At 41.7% G+C, this 18,519-nt stretch overlaps 1 protein-coding gene across 2 annotated transcripts in view; it reads left to right on the top strand.

The window, feature by feature from the left end:
• CWH43 (cell wall biogenesis 43 C-terminal homolog) overlaps positions 1 to 10,688 on the top strand; it is a 74,308-nt gene extending 63,620 nt beyond the window's left edge. For both annotated transcript variants that reach the window (XM_045018892.1, XM_045018891.1), the window contains exons 13-17: positions 912 to 1,056; positions 1,677 to 1,738; positions 2,895 to 3,050; positions 6,050 to 6,239; positions 10,502 to 10,688. In XM_045018892.1, the coding sequence (XP_044874827.1) occupies positions 912 to 1,056; positions 1,677 to 1,738; positions 2,895 to 3,050; positions 6,050 to 6,146 (460 nt within the window). In that variant the 3' untranslated portion in view covers positions 6,147 to 6,239; positions 10,502 to 10,688. The remainder of the gene's footprint in view (positions 1 to 911; positions 1,057 to 1,676; positions 1,739 to 2,894; positions 3,051 to 6,049; positions 6,240 to 10,501) is intronic.
• The last annotated feature ends 7,831 nt before the right edge of the window (positions 10,689 to 18,519 follow it).

Raw genomic sequence — 18,519 nt, 5'->3', positions numbered from 1 at the left:
TTCATCCTTCCCCCACAGAAATGTTAGGGTACACTTACCCCATAGGCTAATATGTATGTCCGTATGGATGACAGGTATGTACACATTTGTGGTGTACTTGTTAGGTCTGTGGAAAAATCCCCTTTGCCATCCTCCATTGTCTATTGGTTTAGGCAAAAGATCTCTAGACATCTGCGTGGGTGTTTTGTCTATTATTACTTTTTTGGGTAAGGATCGCAAAATGTGCTAACTTTGCCTTAGCTTAACATACGGGCTTTTGGCCTGTAAGTCTCTTGCATTACAGCCAGACTTATTTTTAATATAAATCTATAAGCCTATTACATCAAATACTCAAATTTATAAGAAAAAATTTATTTATACAAACAAGCAGATTAATCCTTAGGGCTACATGTTCCAGCACCATTTTTGTTGGTAGTATTTGTGGGACACCGTTTTTGAATGGTGTTAGAGAAATTGTTACATTATCTAGGCTTTAGCATGATTCTGTAATGCAATGCTAGGATTTGGTTGTCCTGTCCATAGTACAATTAAAAGGTCATGTTAGAATGTGGACGTCTCAAAATGTGCCACACAGTTATGTGCCGGCACAGTTAAACTTATAATTTAGACGGATACAAAGTCTTAACTGCACAAGATACTCAGATGAGATATTCATGGTGATTAGAGCTCTGTATAAAAACTTAGAACAAGCTATTCATGGAGTGTGTTGAGGAGAAAGAAGTTCTTATTTGCAGCTAATTTGTGCCATAGGTCAAACATTTAAAAAGTTTAAAAAGCATCCTATTTTTGTAAACTTTCACACACTGTTTTCCACTGCATAACCCATGGTTTTCTGTGTTTGTATCAGTGAGACTCTTTTTTGATCCTTTAAAAAAATTTTTTTTTTAGTAACAGTTTCCTACTTCTTTCAGAGATGACTTGGACAGGAAGCTCCAGGCTATTGCTGTTTCAAACCTGTTGAAGAATAGCTCTCAACAGCTTGTATTTCTAGGATATATCACTTCAGCTCCTGGATCCAGAGATTACATAGAACTAATTGAAAATGGCAATGTTAAGGTAACTACTACTAACTATAACAATTGACTAATTTACAAAAGATGAATTTAAGATTCCAAATCAGTAACCTATGCAGATTATAGGGTTAAAAATACACATACCTCTTAAAAACAACTTGTTTTAAAATCTGTTCCATTTTTCAATTACCTGTTAGGAACTATGATTTTAGAAATAAAATACCTTAAAAAAATCAGTCTTCCTTTACTTACCTGCCTGGATCTAACATCAGGATTCTGTTTTCTTTGCAACTTTTGACTACATCTCAAGCAAATCATTTCCTTGTTCTGTGTCCACATACAGATTCTGTTACTGAGGCCTGGTCTACGTTTAAAATTTATATCAACCTAGCTACATTGCTCAGGGGTGTGAAAAATTCATACCCTTGAGCACTGTAATTAAGTCTACCTAACCCCCCGTGTAGACGCAGATTAGGTTGATGGAAGAATTCTTCTGTCAACCTAGCTAGTGCTGCTCAGGGTCATGGATTACCTACATTGATGGAAAAAACACCTTCTGTCAATGTAGGAAGCATCTGCACTGTGGCACTGCAGCAGCTATAGTGCCCCTAGTGGAGACATGCCCTGACCTGAGGTCATATTTGCTTTATTTTTTCCCTATAGGATATTGACCGTACGGATAATGACAGGTGGTGTGATTATATCATGTATCGTGGACTAATAAGGTATGTCAAAATGGATAATTTACTTGTTTTAGATATGTTACCATTATCATTTTTACATCTCATGACAGAAACCTGTATAACTCATCTGAATGGAAGAGCTTACTTCTCATCTTTAATTTACATCAAACTTTCTGACTGGCTGAAGGCAAACTACTAAACTACATGCAGGCAGTCAGGTATAACATGAAGTAATATGGAACCTGATAAGTGGAAGTCAGACTTAGTGTGATTCTACTGTGTAAAGTTACATGTCATCATGGGGGTTCCATCTCTGTGTTTCTAAGACTTCCAGGTCAAATCTGCTCGGTTAATACATAAAGACGTTATTTTCCTAAATCCCAGCTCTGCAATTTCATCCTGGAATTCTTGCTCACTCATCACCACCAGTGATACAAATTCTGAAATGTTATCTTGAGGTTTGATCTTGTGAGGTGTTGGGCACTCTGGCCCCTGTCCAGCAAAGCTTTGCATTGACGTCAATGAGAATATTCATGTGCTTAAAGTTAACCACATGCTAAGTGCTTTGCTGGACCAGGGCTGGATGCTTAGCACCTTGCAGGATTGAGCCCCTAGTAAATAATTCTGTTGGTGATTCATGAGCCAGAATAGAATCGAGCTCACTCTGACATAGCTATATAGAGTCTGCAGTGTTAACAGGAATAAAAAGTAGTAAACCATATTGTCCATAAGGAGACTGACTACACAAAGAGAAAAGCTGTATTGGGTGAGATGCCATTTGTAACACAACTTTTATTATTACGCATGTATTTTAAGTTCACTTCTCATCCCTGAATATTTATTGGAAACTTTCAAAATGGTTTAATTGAAAAAAGTTATTGAGACATACCATTATATTCTAATGATTGTAAACTACAACATAATGCTTTCTAAATAATATTCCTAGTCCTACATCTGATTTGCTGTGTAATCTCAGGCATTTACACTGTTTCTCAGTTTTTCCATATGCAAAATTGTGTTGTGAAGCTTATGTGTGTAGAGTGCTTTGATATCTTTGGATGAAAGGTGCTATAGAAATTAAAATAATTATATTGGTGGGTTAAAATAACTGTTAAAGACACTGATTTAAAAAGGCTTTAATGTGGTGATTTGACTTTGAGCTATTTCTTCAAAGTAATTGTGTGTTTGGATGTGATAGGTTGGGTTATGCCCGCATTTCTCATGCTGGCCTGAGTGATTCAGAAGTTCAGATGGCCAAATTTAGGATCCCAGATGACTTGGATAATTATGTTGACAATGACGAAATCATCACTGACCCTAGCCAAGTTCCTGAGGACATCCATTTCAACCCAAGGTCAGCGTATTAGAAAAACATTTGAAGATGATCATTATTTATTTATTTGTATTACCAAAAAGGGAAAATTTGAGGAACTGTCACATTCGGGTGTAATCCAGACCAGTGAGGGGTTTTCACCACCTGTTCTGCAACCTTAGGTGCCTCACAATGCTTTACTGTTGTAGCTTCCAACCAGGGCCACTTACAAACAGCCTAACAGCATGTTACACCCTGAGGCTTTGGCTACACTTACACAAGTGTAGTCAAAGCGCCAGCGCTGGGAGAAAGCTCTCCCAGCGCTGTCCGTACTCTACCTCCCTGTGGGGAATAACGTACAGCGCTGGGAGCCGCGCTCCCAGCGCTGGGGCTTTGACCACACTGGCGCTTTGCAGCGCCGCAATTTGCAGCGCTGGATAGGGTGTGTTTTCACACCCTGCTGCAGCGCTGCAAATTTGTAAGTGTAGCCAAGCCCTGAGTATCTGATTGTAGGTGCAACCCTGGTTCAGCAGCTCAGACCCCAGCACCCTGTTGGCAATGTTCCAGTCACTCTCTGGCTTCCACCAGCCTTTCAGGATGACCCTAACACACTCTCCATCCCAAATTTTCCTAAAATGTGTATTCTGCATTGTCCTACTCTCTCTTGGACAATTAAGTTATTAAAGGTCTGTTCCCCCTGTAAAGGGTCGATATTCAACAGTTTGCTACTTTAACTGGAGTTACCAAACAGTTCAGTTTAAACATAACATTGGATTAGATTAAAAATACAAGTTTATTTAACTACAAAGAGAGGTGTTCAGTGAGTACAGTACAAGTATAAGGTATTAAAGTCAGAAATGATTTAAAGATAAAACACTTTCTAGCAGCTAAAACTTAAACACGCTAGACTTGGTTCAAGGTAAAATCCTTACCATATGTTTCCAGGCATGCGGCTGACCAAATTCTTCGGTCAGGGTCACCCCTCAAAGTCAAAGGGACGGTTCCTTTGTCTTCTTAGGGGAGAGAGAGAGACAGATCCCCATTTCTTTTATAGTCTAGTTAACCCTTGAAGTGAATTCTTCTGAGAGTTACCCTTCAAAGAATGGTTTATTCAAAGAGTAAAGAAGGTGACCTGGTGTCTGGTGAAGGAGACTCCATGTTCTTTCTTCTCATCAGTGTTTGCTGAAATACAAATTTACTCTGTCTCCTGCCATCTCCTTTCCCTACTGTCTCAAGCACCCTGTTTGTTTATATGTAAATTGAGGTAAACACACATTTCATCCAGGATACTTCTGTCTAGGTAGGGCTATGTGATTTTGATCATGTGCTAAGAACATCATTCAGGGGGTTTTCAAAACTTTGCATTTAATGTTGCTACACACATTTTACCATGATATTATTGACCAGTGAGTTATTAGTTTTCAAATGATACCTAACAAGGCATATTTTGTACAATGATTATTACAGTCGTGTATAGGGGTGAATACAGGGGGGGGTTTCGGTCACAGGAACAAAACTGGGTTTTATAAATATAACATGGGAGGCAACATGGTCTGCTGGACTGAGCACAAGATTAGGAGGCCAGAGCTCCTTATTGCTAATTAATTTCTTCCACTGATTTGCCATATGCCTTGAGTTATTTAGCCTTTCTGTACCCCAGTGTACAGCTCTGTGAAGTGAAGATACCTACCTCACATTGGTGATGTGTGGATTAATTCATGACTCCTTTTAAAGTCAACGTGGGTTGCGTGTTCCTCTGCAACTCTCAGGATGACATTTTATATAGTACTTTATAAAATACAATATAAATGCTAAACACATGAAGATTTTTAATTGTTGCCTCTGTCTATAATAGTATGTAGTCATAATAGAACAAGTGTTACACAAAAAGAGTTGGAGGCAGATGGTGCTGTTTTCCTGCTAATTCACAGGAAGTAAGAGAAATAAGGTTAGAAAGGAAATTTGTTCTGCACTGAAATCAGTGGGAGAAGTACTTAAGTTCCATGAGGTAAATTTCAGTCAGTATTTGTTTATTAGGTACTGATGTCAGTTGGGTTATGCATGTGATTGAAGATTTCCACAATCTGTTCCATGTGTTGAAACTTACCTAAAATCCATATTCAAAGTCCTGATCTTTGTCTATTTATTTCAATGTAGAGCGAGTTTCTTTCTGTTCTAATTTCTTTGAAAGAAGGAAAATGACAGCTCACAAGAACAAGCTTTACCTTTTTAACTATAATTTTTAAAAAGAAATTTTCTATTGTTTTTATATGTCTAGCTAATTCTGGCATTGTTAATAAACAATGCTGATCTTTTTGTAAAAGAAAACCTTAGTAATAGTCAAGCAGTAATTAAAATCTACATGTTTAAGTGTGATATGCAATATACTTCTTTCCATTCATCTAGGGTTACAGCCTTTTGGCATAATTTTAAGAATAGGGAGTCTGGACAAACAGTGGGTCTCAGCCTTCAGGCACTCCACGGGTGAAATCCTGTCTTCATTAAGGTCAACGGCAAAACTCCCATTGATTTCAGTGGGGCCAGGATTTCACTGCATCTGTGCAACTCTCATTCAGCTGAAGTTCCATTTATGGAATATTCATAGTATTGGGCCATCATGTAATCATTTATACTGCATATTTAAATGTGTTTGTTATACTCACTCCTTCATAACTAGAGCATATAGGTAATTATGATTTACTTGTACCAAGATGTAGTTGCTGATTCTGATACAAATAGACTTTTGTGGCATATTGCTGTGATAGACTAAACGTTTTGTTTTCCTAAAAGGAACTTTCTATTTTTGCTTCAGACCTGTCATTCTGTGTGATTTGCCTTTCAGACATTCTTTTTTTCTCCCATCTTTGCTTTTTGAAAAAAAATGTATTCTCAACAAGTGTACTTTAAAATGAAGCCTAGTTTAAAAACAATTGTTCAGATTAAATGTTAATTACACTATAAAATTGTGTAATTTAATTGCATGGGTTAATTCATTGTAGCTACGTTGTAATGATTTTGCTTTGTTAATTATTTTTTCTTAGGTTTGGATCCTACAAAGATGGACATAACTACGAACATATTCATCATTTTCATATGAGTACTCCCAAGTATTTTAAACAGACTAGAATGAGGAAATAACACATCAATGTGACCAGAAAGTGAGGTCTGTAGATTTAAATCAAACTGCCAGCCAACCAAAACTACACCTTTTAGAGACTGAGTATCTTCCAGGCTGTGGGATTGTTGTGCATGAGAGTGTGAGAAACTGACATGCAAGTTTCAAGGATGAAGCTAGTTCTTATCTGCTGGGAGACAATAACAGGATAATAAATTAAAGGGTTGGCCAGGATGTTAAATAGCCAATGAAGTTACAGCTGTGCCTGTCTGCACCTTATTAACCAATTAGCAATTGCTTGATTGCCTGCATTAATTGTATAAATGAAATATGCTGGAGAGAAATAAATGACTCTGCTTTAAAAATCATATTGGTGGTCGAGCTCTGTCCACGCACGCCTGCGCTGCAACAAATGGTGACCCCGACGTGATTCGTATCGAATGAAAGTGTCGGTGGCCTGACCCAGGCGGAGAAGCCCAGAGGCGAACGGCCAGGAGCCTGAGCCCAGAGGCGGGGAGTGCTTATCCGACGTGACTCGTATCGAGTGATGATAGTGTCGGGAGCCTGAGCCCAGAGGCGAACGGCCAGGAGCCTGAGCCCAGAGGCGAGCGGCTGGGAGCCGCAGGGGAGAGTGCCGGAGAAGCCCCCGGGCGTCCAACAGAGACGCGGTGAGCGGCTGGGAGCCGCAGGGGAGAGTGCCGGAGACGCCCCCGGGCGTCCAACAGAGACGCGGTGAGCGGCTGGGAGCCGCAGCGGGGAGTGCCGGAGAAGCCCGCGAGCGTCCGAAAAGAGAGACGCACCTGAGCCCTGAGGAGAGCGGCTATAAGCCGCGGAGGAGAGGGGCGGCTACAAGTCGCGGAGATAAGCGGCGGCTACAAGCCGCGGAGGAGAAGGGCGGCTATAAGCCGCGGTGGATAAGGGCAGAGCAGCTAACGTGAGTACCGCTGTATCAGCTGAAGAAAAGATAACACAGAAGCCTTTGTTGTACATTATGAACAGACAAAGGGAAAAGATCTTCCCTGCTGCACTGATTCACTTATTAAGAAGAGAGGGGGAGTTGTGGAGGTTCCTCCTGACCGGCCTTCGGGCACAGGACGAGGAGGTGCTCCGCTGGAAGCGAGCCCTGGACGGGAAGACGTTGGAGTGCACGGCGCAGGTAAAGGCTTGTGCCGGGGCCCCGGAGGTCGTTCGGACCTACAGAAGCCCGGAGAAGGCATCCTACGCTGGCTGGTTTGAGCCTGGGACAGTGCTGGGAAAATCATTATGCTTCTCCGGTATGAGCAGCGATAGCTGACACAGGATTTACAGATTAAAAGAAGCCAAGCAGGGAAGGAAAAGGAACAGCATGAGTTAACTAAGCAAGCTAAAGATAAGACTTGGCGAACAGCCCAGACTAAAGAGAGCGTGACTGGGCCCAAAAAGTTAATGAGAGTTGTAAAACTCGGCCTGGCATTACCGGAATGTGTCAGATTTCTTTTCTTATGGGTAAAGAAACGCTACAAAAAAGACTGACTGCTTGGACCCATGATTTTTGCTGCAGAAAGACCCCTCCACATTAGAAAAAAATTTTTACTAATGATTGGCCTATGTAATTTTTTAGTCCTATTGTGTTTTTGGACAGCATTTCCCCTGTAGAAGCTGAACCATGCCGGTGGTGGAAAACAAGGAAAAATACTTATGTTGTTGATGTTGCCAAAGTCCAGAAATTCCTGATTAAAAGACATTGAGAACTGACCCTGGTGAAGAAATAAAGAATTACACACTGGCAGGACGAAATTTGTGGGACTTATGTTTGGAACTGTGGTATTAATTGAATTTTGGGGTTTATTCTACAGGCTGCACCCTGTGTTTTGGATAAATCCTTCAGTATGTATAGCCCACCCTAATTGAATTGTAAATGATATGTTTTTTTTTATTGAGGCTGAGAAAGCATTGCCGGGGGAGCTGGTATGTTTGAATTTTTGAATGGCCAGCTGATGGCCATTCGGAGTGATTTTGAGCACCAGGATAGCCCATTGCCCTTACAGATATATTAGGAGTGCCATTTGATTTGGAATTGTAAAAATATATTTTGACACTGTTTAAGTAAAAGTGTAAATATTTGCAGTGCCCCTCCCCAGCATGTAAACCGGTTGAGTTGGGGGGTGAGGGCTTTTACATATCGAACCCTGCCGGGTTCATGGGGAGGATGATTGTGGAATTAATTGCCCCAGCTTTTTAGAGTTTAATTGTTTGTTGTTTTTCAAGTTTGAGAAAACTCAGCCAAAAGGTTTGTTGAGTATTCTCAAGGTTGGATTTGTTGATTGTTTAGGCATAAATTGAGGTAATTTGGGAGAATGGCTTTGAATTTATGTGACCCTAAGAATTTTTATGTAAAGTGCCTTTGTTAGTTTATTTAGATTTTTTGTTAATTTTGTGTTATGTGCTGATTATTGGCCGTTGTAGATTGCTTGATATTAGATGTGGCCTATATTATAATAGATAGCGTATTTGGAGAGGAAATATGGATCGGGCCCAGGCAGGCACGCAATAGATAGAGAATTTGAAGGGAAAACAGGATCGGGCCCAAGCGGACAGGCAACAGATAAGGCTTGGAAAGCTGGCTGAAAAATTTTTGAGGGCGTAGCGAGACTAAAAGTTTAACTCTATGGTTGCCAGAGGGAATAAAGGTTAAATTTTGTAAAAATGCTTAGAGAAAAGTTTTTGGTGTTTTGAAATGTTTGTAAATAAATTTAGGCAAGAAATTAGTTTGTAATTGTTTGGCCATGAATATTTTGTTGCATTAGCTGAAGATTGTATATTGTGCTATGTAATTGTAATTGTATTAGGCTAGGGCATATAAGTGGTGAGGGTTTATTTTTTTTTTTTTTTTAGTGTTTAAAATTAGAAGCTAATAGTAAGAAATTTTAAGCTGTGATTAGCTTTGAATTTTAGGAGTAAGCTAGGAAGCAATTGTATTAATGTAAATGATTTACCTGATGAAGTAATTTTTTTGTTTTGCCTGCTAGCTATAGAGGGTTTTGGTATATTTTAAGTAATGATTAATTGCCCAGTAGGGGTAGTTTTGTTTTTGTTTTTTAGATATTAAAGAAAATTGGTGTTAGCTGCATAGCATTTAATGTACCATGTAATTATTTATAGAGTTTAAATTCATGTTTCATGTTTTATGTTTGTTTGTGATATGTGTTTCTGGCCAGAAAGAATTGTGATTTTGTTAAAATGTTTATGTGGTTTATGTTGTGTTTTTCCTGCTAGGACCCCCCCCCCCCCAGTGTCAGTTTGATCACCTGACACATGGGGGATGGATTGGTAATAGAAATTTGTCACGATTTGGTGTGCAATAGAGATTGGGGGAACCCTGCAGAATTTACACCATTTAAGTGTTTGATTTTGTGTATTTATGTTTGTTTTGTTTGATGTTGTTGGTGTTGTATGTTATGAATTGCATGGTTATGGATAAGCCTTATACATTGAGGAAGCATTATTTGGCCTTTAGTTTTGTTTTGCTTAATTGGTTATTGTTAATTTTTTATGTGTTTAGGAATAGAGGGGAGAATTTCCCTATGCTGCCTTGGTGGAAAATTACAGCTGCGTGATTACGAGAACAGAGGGATGAGATAATGTTGTTATGAGAAAGTAGGGAACTGCCAGAGCGAGGCAAAGGCCAGGTGGCCTAATTGGATCAGATACGGTGCATGGGAAATGGGAAGACAGTAAGCAAGGTGGATTCCGGCGAAGTGGGTCCGGCCTTGGCTGATTTTGGCGCAGAGTGCCATAAATACTATGGCCTTCTGCTTGCTGCCCCATGTTGCTGCAGTGGAAGCCCTTATTGGAAATCTGCTTTGTGGGTGTTTGCACATTGGCAGAACCCTCCTGGCCCCTTGGGCCACTTGCATTACCTGGAGGGGGGATGTGATAGGTGAGAGCAGGGTACTGCGGAAGATATTGTTACGGTTTAGTTAGACAGCTGGTGTTTTTATTTGCCCTTTGTTTTGGCTTGTGTGTATGTAGTATTGATATTGTGAGTTGGGATTGTTTTGCTGTGCCTTCCTTTTTTTTTATTATGAGAAGAGGGGGGAAGTGTGGGATTGTTGTGCATGAGAGTGTGAGAAACTGACATGCAAGTTTCAAGGATGAAGCTAGTTCTTATCTGCTGGGAGACAATAACAGGATAATAAATTAAAGGGTTGGCCAGGATGTTAAATAGCCAATGAAGTTACAGCTGTGCCTGTCTGCACCTTATTAACCAATTAGCAATTGCTTGATTGCCTGCATTAATTGTATAAATGAAATATGCTGGAGAGAAATAAATGACTCTGCTTTAAAAATCATATTGGTGGTCGAGCTCTGTCCACGCACGCCTGCGCTGCAACACCAGGCTACATAATATTGTCAATGTCTTGCAATATGTGATGACTAATAACTTATGCAATTGTAAAACCTTTTCTTTAAGGTTCACTCTCTTCATTTTTTAAAGAAAGAAATTACCAATCAAAATAGTAATTAATGTGGGAGGGAGGGAAGGTTTTATTAGGGTACACCCAGACTACCCGCCGGATCGGCGGGTAGCGATCGATTTATCGGGGATTGATATATTGCATCTCGTCTAGACGCGATATATTGATCCCTGAACACACTCCCGTCGACTCTGGAACTCCACCAGAGCGAGCGGCGGTCACGGAGTCGTTGGGGGAGCTGCGGCCGTTGATCCCGCGCCATGAGGACGGGAGATAAGTTGAAATAAGATACGTCGACCTCAAAGTTGCGTATATTACATCGCCCCCCCCCCCGCCCCAGTGTAGACCAGGCCTTAGATTTTATAATGAGAAGTTTGTCCATTAAGAGGATAACATGTAGGCCATATTCTCTGCTTTACGCTCATCAAAGCAGAGCATGGGGGCTGTCAGGAACTGGTTATAGGTCGTTCATTTCCCCTGATGCCTTTTACCCACCAGAGGCTGCTGTGATGCCAGAACAGCCACTCAGCTGACTGCATTCCTCTGCCTGGAATGGGCTGTCTGCGGAGCCAGGCTGGGAGCTGCAGCCAGACACAGAGTCTGCCCATGAGATGCAGATAGGAGGTTAGGTGGCCCTAGGTGAACAGGGTAGGGTGACCAGACAGCAAATGTGAAAAATCGGGACAGAGGGTGTAGCATAATAGGAGCCTATATAAGAAAAAGATCCCAAAATCGGGACTGTCCCTATAAAATTGAGACATCTGGTCACCCTAGAACAGGGGCTGGTGCTGCTCCTCTCCGAAGCTGAGCAAGCCTGGTGCTCCCCACCCTAAGGTGTTTTCTTTTGTAAAGAGTGGGAGGGAGTAGTCCTTCCACTTTTAAAAGTGAGGGGGGCATGGCTCCCTTGAGCCCTCCATTCCAGTGCCCCTCGATTGGTTGGCAGTGGCTACAAAGAGTTTTGGCAATGTGCAAAAGGCACAGGTCCTATGGAGGCAGAATGCCATTTCATGGCAGACATCAAGGAAATGCAGGATCCTGTCTATGTGGAAGGCATGTGGTTTTGGACAGGAGACATGTAAGTAGATGCATTGATTTAGGTGGAACTTTGACATTACCTTCGGGAGCAATTTGGGGTGTAGCTGTAAGGAAACCATCCACCAGTTCACTGACCTGTCTGGCTGAGGTAATGCCGCTAAGGACAGCACCTTTATGGAGAGATGGGAGACAGAGCCCATTGCCAGTGGTTTTGAGGGTGGCTTCATGAGGGTGGAGAGGATGAGATTAAGGTCTCACGGGGGTGTGGGTTTGAGTACTGGTGGGAAGGTATTGAGGAGACCTTTCATGAAATGGACGGTGTCACAGGGTCTACACAGGTTTCCGCCTTCTCGCCCTGGACTGAGGTGGTAAAATAAGAGTTCTCATGCCTTCTTCTGGTGTTTCACCCTTGTGCTTTATTTTACAGTGCCACCATGCAGTCCCCTTTATCCCCCAACAGTTATCCCCTTTTCAACCCATTCTAGGGTCTCTTGGCCCTTGAGGCTCCCCTCCTGTGTTGAGGAGACAGAGCTGTAGCCTCCTGTCCCCTCCCAGGCTAGCCTCCTGACTGAGTTTTGTTCAGGGCTTTTATAGCCCTCCCAGCCTTCAGCCCAACTGTCACTGCTTAGCTCAGTCTATTGCAGTGAGCCAGCCCTTGTTAGGGCTCACAGCTGGGCTCCCCGCTGGCTGCTTTGCACCTCTGCCCCTGGTCTCTCTGCCCGAAAGCAGGGCTTAGCCAGCATTTTAGCAGGGCATTCAAGGGGTTTCACCCCTGCCCTGCCACAGATTTATGGTGTGTAAACACATGGATGGTGCCATCCACAGTGGGGAGAAAAGCACTAAGTGCTGCCAAATGGTCTGCCGAAGGAAGACTTGTGCCACAATGGAGTCGAGCCCTGCTCCAATAAAGTCGATCATCTGTGTAGGAACAAGCACTGATTTCTCCTCATTGATGCAAATACCTAGAGACATGAAGAAAGTGTGAAGGGTGAGGATGGCAGAGGTTAGGTCTTGTTGGGATAGTGTGACAAGGAGCCAGTTGTCCAGGTAGGGGTACACTGAATACTCCTGGGAGAATTCTGTACCAAAAAATTAAAAATTTTGCACACAATATTTTAAAATTCCACAAAAGTCTGCATATTTTATTTGTCAAAATAACACTATAATCACAAATTTATTTGGGCACAAGCTTTCGTGGGCTAAAACCTACTTCATCAGGGTTTAAGCCCACGAAAGCTTATGCCCAAATAAATTTGTTAGTCTCTAAGGTGCCACAAGTACTCCTTAGTCTGTATCAGCAAAAAGAACAACACAGCTACCACTCTGTAACCCATCATTAGAATCACACCAGTTTTCAATTATTTTGGTCATTTATTTCAAAATACCTGTCCGCATCTATGTCTTTAACAATAGAGACAACAAAAAAGTTTTCCCCAGGAGTAGAGAATTAAAGAAACTCCTACAGCAGGGCAGCTCGTTTTCTCTGTTATGCTTTTGTTGGACACCTCAGTCTGGATATGTCACATTTGCCAGCTGGGCACATCTTTGGGGGGAAAACCCTCTGCCTCTCTGGTCTCAGACACCCACACCCGTCCCCTGCCCCCGAGCCCACTCACACCCCATGTTCCTTAGAGTCCAGCTGTGGGGTGCCCCCCAGCCCAGACACCAGCACCTTCTACTGCCCAGGGATCCAGAGAGAGAAGCAGCCTGATGCTGGGTCCTGGGCTTGTATGGAGTTTCCTTCATGCTGCCTCCTTTCTTCAGGATGTGCTGGGAACCGCAGCTGCCTGCAACCCTCCAGCTCCCTCTTTCCCTCCACAGTGTCCTATATTTGCCAGCTGGAGAGTCGGGCTCTGCTGGATCCAGTGGCCCCTAGTGGTGGCCAACAGCGCTACAGCACCAATTCTGTGGGGGAAAATGGGAAATTCTGCTCAGAACATTAATTCTGCATTGCGCAGTGGTGCAGAATTCCCCGAGGAGTACATACAGAAATGTATTTGCCGCACCTGTCAGAATCAGTGCAAAGGTTTGGGGGAGTCAGGGGTAATGGAGGAGCTGAGGGAGAGGGAATTAATTGCTGGGAAGGAGCCTGGGGTGAGCTGTTAGGTGTGGGTGGAAGAAGTATGGAACAGTTTGGGTTTTTTTGGAGGGCAGAGGGATTTTTAGGGAGTTGGGGAGACTCCCCTATCCAGACCCTGGCTGACCCTTAGCTTCTCCCATTCAGTCAGACACATCTTCCCTGTCCCCATGTTTCCCTGCACCCCCATTCCCATTCAGTCCCTGGCTCAGTGCTGTCACCCCACTAGCTCTTGAGCTCACACCCCAGTCTGTTCCCTTCACTAGCCCTTCTGAATCACAGCAGTCCCTGTCTGTGTGCCCCACTCTGTCTGTCCTAACCTGGCTCCACAGGCAGGGTCCTGTGATGGAGAAAGTCTGCTGGCTGTTCTGGCGCCACAGCAGCCTCTGGTGGGTGAAAGGCGGAACTGCAGCAATTCTTAGGCAGAATGTATTTTCTGTGGGAAATTTTTTTTTGCACTGGATGTGAATTCTGCACGCATGCAATGGTGCAGAATTCCCCCAGGAGCATTGTGGAGGAACATTCGGAGGAGGGAGCGGTGATGCTAGGAGCTCTGCATGCAGGGCAGTTTCCCCCATGTGGTCTGGTCTGCATAAGGGAAGGGCAGGAGAGGAGCGCCTGATAACTCACCACACAGCCCACATGGGATAAGCCTTTTGCTCCCTCCCCCAATATAGAAGTCATACTACACCTATCAATGCATGTGCGGGTCAATGGACACTGCTAAGAAAACCTTCTGACACTTGATGTGCTTGTGCAACCACGTTTAGAATAGGTATAAGGAGCATCACTCGCAGAAAAACTATATATTAAACTTGCAGTCCTGCTATTACAACAAAAAATATAAATATTGGCTGCAGTCTTTTGAGAAGTTGTAGTGCACTTTTTTCATGGGGGGGGGGAGTAGGACAATAAAATAGGCTCTAAGCCCTACAGCGGTGCATTTTTGACACATCAGATTTGCATTTGCAGCTATTTTAAATTATATTTTAAGAAGTATTTTAATTAAGCAGTATTTTCATTGATAAATGTTGACATGCACAGTATATTTAGAAAAGGACGTGATTTTTTAAGCGTAATTATGTTTCCACATGTTTTTAACAAATTGCCAGACGCTGAAATGTAGTAATGAAAGGTAAATGAGGATGTTACCAAACTGCTGCTGTTATGATTATGAAACACTCCGAGCCATATTTTATGCCTTACGTTAGTACAAAATTCCTATTGACAATTCCATCTGTGCATGGTCAAAAGGCAGATTATGGTTTTGTTTCAATGTGCTGGGTTTTTTTTTAAATTCACATTCCTGTGCCAGCATTTCCTATTTAGCATGTCATGGTATGAAATGTTTGTTTACATAAATTGTATACAGCATGTGTGGTTTTTTTGGCATTACAGCAAGTCACCATAAACATGTTTCTTTAAAGCACTTGGCAGAGTTTAAGTTCTGATCCTAGTGTTGCCAGCTCTTGCACTCTAGTGATTTTGGGGTGGTTTTTACTTGTCTCGTGAAAACATGATAAAAGGCACCAAGTCACAATTGTTTTCCTTATTCCAAATGGCTCTATCACCTATGACTGTCACTGGGGCTGAAACCAGAAAGATGGCCACTATTTCCCTATAGTCTGTCTGCACATGGAATTGAGGCTGCCCACTTAATAAAGTTGGCTGCCACCTCCCCCTGCTTTCAGGTGAGATTGAAGCCCTGCTGCCCCTCATTCTCCCCATCCACCTTTCACAGTGTGTCTCTGCTGCTCCTCACATAGTCCCTGGTTAGCCTCCTGAACCAGAGAGGGGCAGCACAAAAGAGGACACGTTCTAACTGGAGAAAACACATGTAATATCAAAATAACTTTAAAAAGTCCCATTTTTGTTCAAAAAGCCATGTTTTAAAGGTCTTACATACATACAGATAAAGGAAAACAATAGTACCTGTAAATTTGGTTACAAATGGCCCTGGGTAGATTTCAGCAACATGAAACTGCATTCTGCTACCTAATTATCATTACTATTAAACATCTATCTTGGTGCAAAATACAGTTTAGGAGCTTTAGGACTCAGACTAATCAAGAAGCAAGATTAACCACTGATGCAGGTCATCTTTTCCGTAACTCAGTTGATACAAAGCTGCTACGCATTGCTTTTCCCCACAGAGTAATTTATATTGGAAAAAATAAAAGGATACTATTCTCTGTTCTGAAATATTGGCGTAATTATATTTTTATTATGTGGAGATCAGTCACAAGTCTCAGTGTATACCCATTCCAGTGCAAAAACACTAGCTATATAGAGGAAAGAGAATTAGATTAAATCCAATGATATATCTTCTAGGTCAGTGGTTCTCAAACTTTTATTTTCATGGACCACGTAAAAATTTGAGGGTCTCGGCGGACCACTTAATGATCTTTCCAAATGTTGTTTGTACCATTAGCTAACTATTGTAAAGTGCTTTGGATAAAAGCGTTATGTAAAAAAAAGTAGTAATAATTAACTTTTTTTGTTCTACAAATAAAAGCACACAACTCATATTTTAATATCAGTAGTCTTACCTTTCTAATGCAATGGATGTGCCCTTTCTCCCCTGCCATGGCAGTCCCCAAGCTGGGGCTGGGAAGGAGCGGGGAGGGTCTCTTCCTTTCTCCCCACCATGGCAGCCCCTGAACTGGGGCTGGGAAGGATGGGGATCTCTCCCCTGCCACAGAAGTCACAGAGCTGGGGAAAGTCACCACTTGTTGCAGTGCAGGTGTGCGTGGACAAAGCTCAACAGTCAGTTTGATTGAAAGCAGAGTCCTTTATTTCTCTCCAGCATGCTCTTATATACAATTAAGGCCAAGCAATCAAGCAATTGCTAATTGGTTAACTAAATTCACACAGCCGCAGCTGTAACCCCATAGGGTAATTATCATCCTAGACACCTGTTTAACTTATCATCCTATTTACAGTTAGCTGGCCAATGAGAGCGGGCCCAAGGCCAGCCCTTTACACACAGTTCCCAGCGTAATCGGCTCGTCCCAGAAGCCTAAACAATCTCAGCATTTCACATTCTATTCCCAACACCTCCCCCCTCTACCCAAAATCAAAAAAGGAGGGAAAGAAAAAAGGGATAAAAACATTAGCAAAATATTTCCAACTTATAACAACATAACACCACAATCTATCACAAGCCAAAATTAAAACTTTATAAAGCCAACCTATATAACCATGCAATTCTTAACATAACCCCAACAACACCAAACAAAAACAAAGCACAACAAATAAATGGTGTAAATTCTACAGGATTCCCCCCTACTCTATAGCACACCAACTTGTGGCAAACTTCAATTACCAAATCATCCCTCAGATGTCAGGCGATCAAACTGACACTGAGGGAGGGGGGGTCCTAGAAAAAACACAACATAAACCACATAAAACGCAAAAAACAATTCTGGCCAGAAAACAAACAAACAAACACCACAAAACAAAACATAAAACACATAACATAAATTTAACTCTGTAAATAAATGCATGGTATATCAAATACTAAGCAGCTAACATCCATATTCCTCAATTATCTAAAAAACAAAAAACAAATTTACCCCTACTGGGCAAGCAATCATTACATACAATATACAAATACCCTTATTACTATCAGGCAAAAAAAAAAGGAAAATCACATCATCAATTAAATCATTTACAATAATACAATTGCATCCTGGCTTACTTCTAAATTCAAAGCTATGCACAGCTTAAGGGTTCTTACTATTAACTTCTACTTTTTAACACTAAAAAAAAAAAAAAAAAAAAATCACCACTTATATGCCCTTAGCCTAATACAATTACAATTACATAGCACAATATACAATCTTCAACTAATGCAACAAAATATTCATGGCCAAACAATTGCAAACTAATTTCTTGCCTAAATTTATTTACAAACATTTCAAAACACCAAAAACTTTTCTCTTTAGCATCTTTACAAAATTCAACCTTTATTCCCTCTGGCAACCATAGAGTTAAACTTTTAGTCTCGCTACGCCCTCAAGAGTTTTTCAGCCAGCTTTCCAAGCCTTATCTGTTGCCTGTCCGCTTGGGCCCGATCCTGTTTTCCCTTCAAGTTCTCTATCTATTGCGTGCCTGCCTGGGCCCGATCCATATTTCCTCTCCAAATACGCTGTCTATTATAATATAGACCACATCTAATATCAAGCAGTCTACAACGGCCAATAATCAGCACATGACACAAAATTAACAAAAAGTCTAAATAGACTAACAAAGGCACTTTACATAAAAATTCTTAGGGTCACATAAATTCAAAGCCATTCTCCCAAATTACCTAAATTTATGCCTACACAATCCACAATTCCCCCCTTAAGAATACTCAACAAACCTTTTGGCTGAGTTTTCTCAAACTTAAAAAACAACAAACAATAAAACTCTATAAAGCTGGGGCAATTAATTCCACAATCATCCTCCCCATGAACCCGGCAGGGTTCGGTATGTAAAAGCCCTCACCCCCCAACTCAACCGGTTTACATGCTGGGGAGGGGCACTGCAAATATTTACACTCTTACTTAAACAATGTCTAAATATATTTTTACAATTCCAAATCAAATGGCACTCCTAATATATCTGTAAGGGCAGTGGGCTATCCTGGTGCTCAAAATCACTCCGAATGGCCATCAGCTGGCCATTCAAAACGTCAAACATACCAGCTTCCACGGCAATGCTTTCTCAGCCTCAATAAAATAAGGACATATCATTTACAATCCAATTAGGGTGGGCTATACATACTGAAGGATTTATCCAAAACACAGGGCGCAGCCTGTAGAATAAACCCAAAATCCAATT

The sequence above is a fragment of the Mauremys mutica genome, chromosome 5 (assembly GCF_020497125.1).
Source record: "Mauremys mutica isolate MM-2020 ecotype Southern chromosome 5, ASM2049712v1, whole genome shotgun sequence".
NCBI classification, from domain to species: domain Eukaryota; kingdom Metazoa; phylum Chordata; order Testudines; family Geoemydidae; genus Mauremys; species Mauremys mutica.
The sequence above is the reverse complement of the archived record's forward strand: the minus strand, read 5'-3'. Positions and strand labels throughout refer to the sequence as shown.